At 40.7% G+C, this 5,325-nt stretch overlaps 1 protein-coding gene across 1 annotated transcript; it reads right to left on the bottom strand.

The window, feature by feature from the left end:
- Positions 1 to 1,313: 1,313 nt before the first annotated feature.
- Positions 1,314 to 4,729, bottom strand: LOC123170277 (pre-mRNA-splicing factor 38B-like). Its single transcript, XM_044588113.1, has 6 exons — positions 3,907 to 4,729; positions 2,863 to 3,467; positions 2,615 to 2,785; positions 2,454 to 2,537; positions 2,299 to 2,361; positions 1,314 to 2,220 (listed from the first exon to the last, which is right to left on the bottom strand). The coding sequence occupies exons 2-6, from the start codon at positions 3,437 to 3,439 to the stop codon at positions 2,216 to 2,218; spliced, it is 900 nt and encodes a 299-aa protein (XP_044444048.1). The 5' UTR covers positions 3,440 to 3,467; positions 3,907 to 4,729; the 3' UTR covers positions 1,314 to 2,215.
- Between the last annotated feature and the right edge of the window lie 596 nt (positions 4,730 to 5,325).

The following is a 5,325-nucleotide window of genomic DNA, read 5'->3' as shown; positions in this document are numbered from 1 at the left end:
TGTGACCCATCATGCGTCTCTGTACTGCTCAATCTCGTCGATTTCGACTTCGTCTACTTTGTTAGTTACAGATATAGATGCTCGGTCATGACCCTTGTAGATGTACTTGAAGAGGTACTTAACGGCTTTAATGCTTGAGCATATCTCCACATTTATGTGGCAGTTGAACATCCTTAATAGATATGGGTTGTAAGGAACCACCCACCTGTTATCTAGTTCGCAATTTCGGACCTTTTCAGTCCGTCCGTTGTTGCGTCTCCTATATATTGGGTAAGAGTCCTTGCCTTGAATCGTAGTTTCGTTAAATGGCCTTGGATAATTGTTCTTGCATGACGGACGATTCTTTGTGCATGGACAAAATTTATTCAGTGCACCACAAGGACCATGCATCATATGTTTGACTACCATTTTGTATAGCTCTGGGTACCTGTGCTTGTTAGGGAGCTCAGCGAAGATGATTCTGTCATACTGCTCTGGACATGTGTACTTGTATTTTCTAGTCATGATGAGCAAAAAGTGAGCATGGGGTAATCCCCTCTTTTGGAACTCTACGACATACGTATATGCCTGAACCTTTCCAAGAATGGCCTTCTCAAATAGTTGTTTCTTCATTTCTTGTAGCTTCGCCCTGAAAACACGAACGACAATGTCTGGGCGATCTTGTGGTGTTTTTCCGGTCTCTAGTTCATGTGTTATCTCCTCCCAGTTGGGGTTGCTGGTCATTGTTAGGAATACGTCTGGCTTTCCATATTTTCTAACTAAAGCCATTGCGTCGAGATATCGACAAAGTTTATCTCGTGGCCCTCCAATGAATGATGAGGCAAGTACTCTCCGTTTTCTGACTGCATCTCCATCCTGCTCTCCAGCTTGAATGCTGTCTAGAAGGCCTTGGTATAGCTCAGCCCTTATTTTCTTTTGATTATGCCAGATGTAATCCAGTCTGGAGCTTTCAATCTTGATGTATGTATCCACAACAAACTGCTGGAAAAGCCGTCCGTCGTGCAATATTGGGTTGAATATGCTTGGTCGTGTATGGAATTTATAGCAGTAGTATTCTCTCATGGTTACCCACAAGCCACTGACCTTATCTGTGTAAATGTTGCAAGATCAAAAGTTAGTTGCATTGGTAGTACTCCCTCCGTCCGGAAATACTTGTCATCAAAATGAATAAAAAGGGATGTATCTAGATGTATTTTAGTTCTAGATACATCCCTTTTTGTCCATTTTGATGACAAGTATTTTCGGACGGAGGGAGTAATATATTAAAATTGAATTTTGAATATGATAGTATATGTTATTTTACCTGGGTCGTCGTTATTACTGATATTATTGGTAGCAATATCTGCATCTGGTGTTTCCTTCTTTGGGATTTTCCTATGCCAACCGAGTTCAGCTCTTGGAAAGAATAGAGGATACGACAACGGATCATAGCACCCGTAGTATGATCGAATGTGCTCTTTTTCGTTGTTGTTCCCATGTAATATTACGTTTCTGTCATAAGTATCTCTTCTTTCATTTCCTTCAATCCACACTGCAGCTACCTCCGAATTAATTGGCTCGTTGTATGTTCTTTGGTCCAATCTCTGGTCAAGGTTTAAAATGAGTCTGTAGTCCTCAAGGTTTTGGGCTTGTCCCAAACTCCTAAACTGCTGAGAGTACGGGTTACTGCGCAGGATGTCTATTATTATTCCCATCACATGCTTGTCTTGCTCGTACATTTCCTCACGGCAACTACGGTATCGATGCTCTAAGCTTGGATCATCATCATAGAAGTACAACTCCAGATGTTTTGGATCTGAGTGACTATTACCAAATGAGTGTATGTTGTGATATATTTGACCATGTGCTCGAAAGGTGTAAATACCATCCGTTCGATGTCAGTCGTGTCTCTGTCAAGGTGGCAGTATAGGGTAGTAAATGAGAAGTGCCCATTGAAAAATCTTATATTTTGCCGAAAATGTCTAGCATCAGGGTCATTGCTTGTCCAAAGCCTCATGAGTTCAAGTGGCTTATCTGGATCGGCTAGTCTTACCTGTCCTTTTTTGCAGCATAATCCCTCAGTTTCATACTTGAATTTGGTTGCATGGCAGAAATGGCAATTTGGTTCTTTTTTGAGCACGTTTGTGCTTGCTGGTATGTTGTTGTAGACGAAATCATACGGATCAGGGCTGAGAGCTTCCTTGTCTTCTATGATTTCAATCTCCACTTCTCTGTCTCACTCTGGTTTGATATGCAGCATATTAAATTAGTAAGTAGTATTATAACGGTGCAAATTTATTTTAATTGAATTAAACATACCTTCACCGATGAACATGTATTCATCTTCGTCTATGTCTTCTTCAAATACGACTCCATCATTACCTGTGTTGTAATTTTTGATTGTATATATATATTTATATATAAATATATTTGCTTGTAATGCGTAAGAACATACATGAAATTGACAAACTTACCGTGATCCTTGTTGTAGATTCTTTTTGCTGACGCATCTATTTTGTCAATGGTTGCTTCTTGCTGATATATGATTCCATCATTACCTGTGTAATTTTTTTTATTGTTATGTATATAAAATGTTTGTATATAAAAGTATTTATATGTAATTTATTTATCTTACTGTGATCATCATTGCATAATGATTGTATTCGTGCATCCACTTCTTTGATTGTTGGAAGCATTGAGGATGGGATGTCTGGCCACAAACCCACTTTACTGTGATCATCATTGTCTAAAGATTGTGTTGATGAATCTGCTTCTCTAATGCTTGGAAACATTGAGGAGGGGACGTCTGTCCAAAATAGATGGTTAGTTGTACAGACAGATTTATATTTACTTGGAATGTGAGTATAAAATCGAGATTGTTACCGTAAGTCATAACTTGTGGCTGCTCTAGAGTTTGATTGTTTTCATCGCAGGCTTGTGTCATGGATGCATCTTCTTTTGATGATACGGAAACAGTTCGCTTCCGTCTTCTCGTGAATTCTTCGTTACGACGGTGTAGTAATGTTTGCCTTTCTCCTGCTGCCACATGATCCCTGTGTTTTACAGTAATTTTAGAAGTACTAACCTCCTGTTCGGTTGCGACATATTTAGGGTTCTCCATTGCAATCGAATCTTTGGATGGTATGCTGCGTGTCAATTGACGATGAGCTTCAATTTGTTCTATTCTTGCTTTCTTTTGTTCTGGCTTCATGGTTGCGTATTTTTGTTTTTCTTGTGCGCATTTTGCCGCCTTCTGTTCTGGTGTCTTTCCTGAAATTTTCTTTTGATGATAGGCTTCACGGCGTTTTTTGAGTTTGCCCTGCCTTTCTTCATCGGTCATGCGTTCATTCCGCTCTTTATCTCTCTTTCTTTTTTGTTCATTATACTTCTGCCTTTCTTCATTGGTCATCCGTGCATACCGTTCTCTATCTCTCTTTCTTCTTTGTTCTTTAGCATCCATGATGTGCGATTATGGCCCAAATATTTTCCTGCATGAGGGTAAAAAAACTTTGTAAAGCCATATAATATGCTAACTTAACTTCATTTCATCTCAGCGTCCGAGAAAATTTAAATAGGAACATGCCTTATGATGCCTAAGTTACTTAGAAAAAAGTAATGATATTGGCATTTGCAGTACACGCAATTAAGTAATGTGAACATTGCCTATGATAAATTTTATAATTAACTGACTTTACCTGTCCCTAGCTGCCATACATTTTTTTGTGACAGATTGTTTGCAGGAAATTAAAGACTTGAAGGTTAAAGCAGTTAGATGATGATGATTTTGTAATGTACTACTACATCGTCCGTGGGCGGCCGACAGGCAAGGTAATGATGATGGAAGCTACGGTTACAGACACACAGGAAAGTTCATGTATTTTTCAAAACGACAGAACCACATTTAGATTGGCATGAGATCAGACGTACCTCAGGTGGAGCACGGGCTGTACGGCGAGATTATAAGACTGCTTAGAAAGGCGACTTGTAGCGCAAAGCCGACGTACAAAGCTAGCCAAGACAGCGGAAGCTGGGTGTTTGTATTTGTAGCAGCACGACGTGTGTAGTCAATTAGAATTCGGACTCTTGCTAAGTATAAAGCCAGGGAAAGACGTGTTTGTCTCGGACTGTTGTACGTAACTAATTAGGATTCTGATTGCTATTTTTGTAACAAACGTGTGCACTTTTGTTAAGTACGTTTTGTAACAAACGTTTACACTTTTGTGTTTTTGATAGTGAGAGTGATAAGGTTGAGAATAGACCGGCGAACTCGGGCAGCAACATTGTATGTTTCGTTGATGGAGCTTGATGGAGATTCCGGCCAAGGATCCTTACTTCTTATAGCAGGCAACACAAATCCGGGTCGGGCACTCAATTGCCTGGAGTTGGAGAAGGACACGGACTGCAACTTTCCATCCAAATCACGACAGAGAAGCACACCGGAGGGAAGGATACGGCGGAAGAGGCCGGAGAGGACTGGCAGCGGCGGACAGCAAGCGAGCAAGCGTACGATGGCCATCGTCGCCGTCGGGATGGATCGCCGCAGCGGTATCCTCCTCATCCTGATTCTCTCCGTCCTCTCCGTCGTCGCCGGCACGGCCTCGGGGTCCATGCTAGTGGGTGACAGGTGCGCCGCGGGCTCGCAGTCCGCGTGCGGCACCGGGATGCGCTGCGCCTCCTGCTCCGCCACCTCGTCCACCCCGTTCGCTGCGGCGGCCTCACTGCTCGTCTGCATACGAAGAAACAGAGGAGACGCGGATTTTCTTTACCGAATCGCTTTCCCCAGATATACACTTACATAGGGAGTGCGGGTTCATTTTTGAAAAGGAGAAGTAGCAAAAGGGCCCGTGCGTTGCAACGGGAAAAGAAATCACAATCTCCAATGGCCATGACCACATTTTGTTGCATCACCAAGATACAATACCACTCTCAATTTCGTGAAATCATGAACATTTTTTAAACTTGTGTACATAATTGAAAACGTGAACCTTTTTTAAATTCGTGAACACTTATACAAATTTACAAACATTTTCTAAAATCAAGAACATTTTTTGAATTCATGAATATTTTTATACTATTTGCATACATTTTTTTAAAAAGTTGTGAACATTTTTTAAACAATTTTATTGAATCGTCGAATATTTCTAGAATCGACTTTTTTTGGAAATGTGTGGATCAATTTTTGAAATTCACGAACATTTTTTTTGATTTAATGAACACTTTTTAAAATGCATGATCATTTTCTGAATCAACAAACATTTTATGCAGAAAAGACGGTGCCAGTAATTCCATATAACTATTAGCGGCACATCTACCCTGTATGAACACTGAATTCCATTAGCAGCACGT

The sequence above is a fragment of the Triticum aestivum genome, chromosome 1D (assembly GCF_018294505.1).
Source record: "Triticum aestivum cultivar Chinese Spring chromosome 1D, IWGSC CS RefSeq v2.1, whole genome shotgun sequence".
NCBI lineage: Eukaryota > Viridiplantae > Streptophyta > Magnoliopsida > Poales > Poaceae > Triticum > Triticum aestivum.
The sequence above is the reverse complement of the archived record's forward strand: the minus strand, read 5'-3'. Positions and strand labels throughout refer to the sequence as shown.

What these genes read in the sequence shown, in the direction of transcription:
- LOC123170277 (XM_044588113.1), bottom strand. Translation starts at nt 3,439, where the DNA reads ATGGATGCTAAAGAACAAAGAAGAAAGAGAGATAGAGAACGGTATGCA. An exon ending in GCCACAAGTTATGACTTACG is followed by an intron (nt 2,786 to 2,862) that starts GTAACAATCTCG and finishes TATTTTGGACAG; the next exon opens with ACGTCCCCTCCTCAATGTTT. An exon ending in ATTATGCAATGATGATCACA is followed by an intron (nt 2,538 to 2,614) that starts GTAAGATAAATA and finishes AAAATTACACAG; the next exon opens with GTAATGATGGAATCATATAT.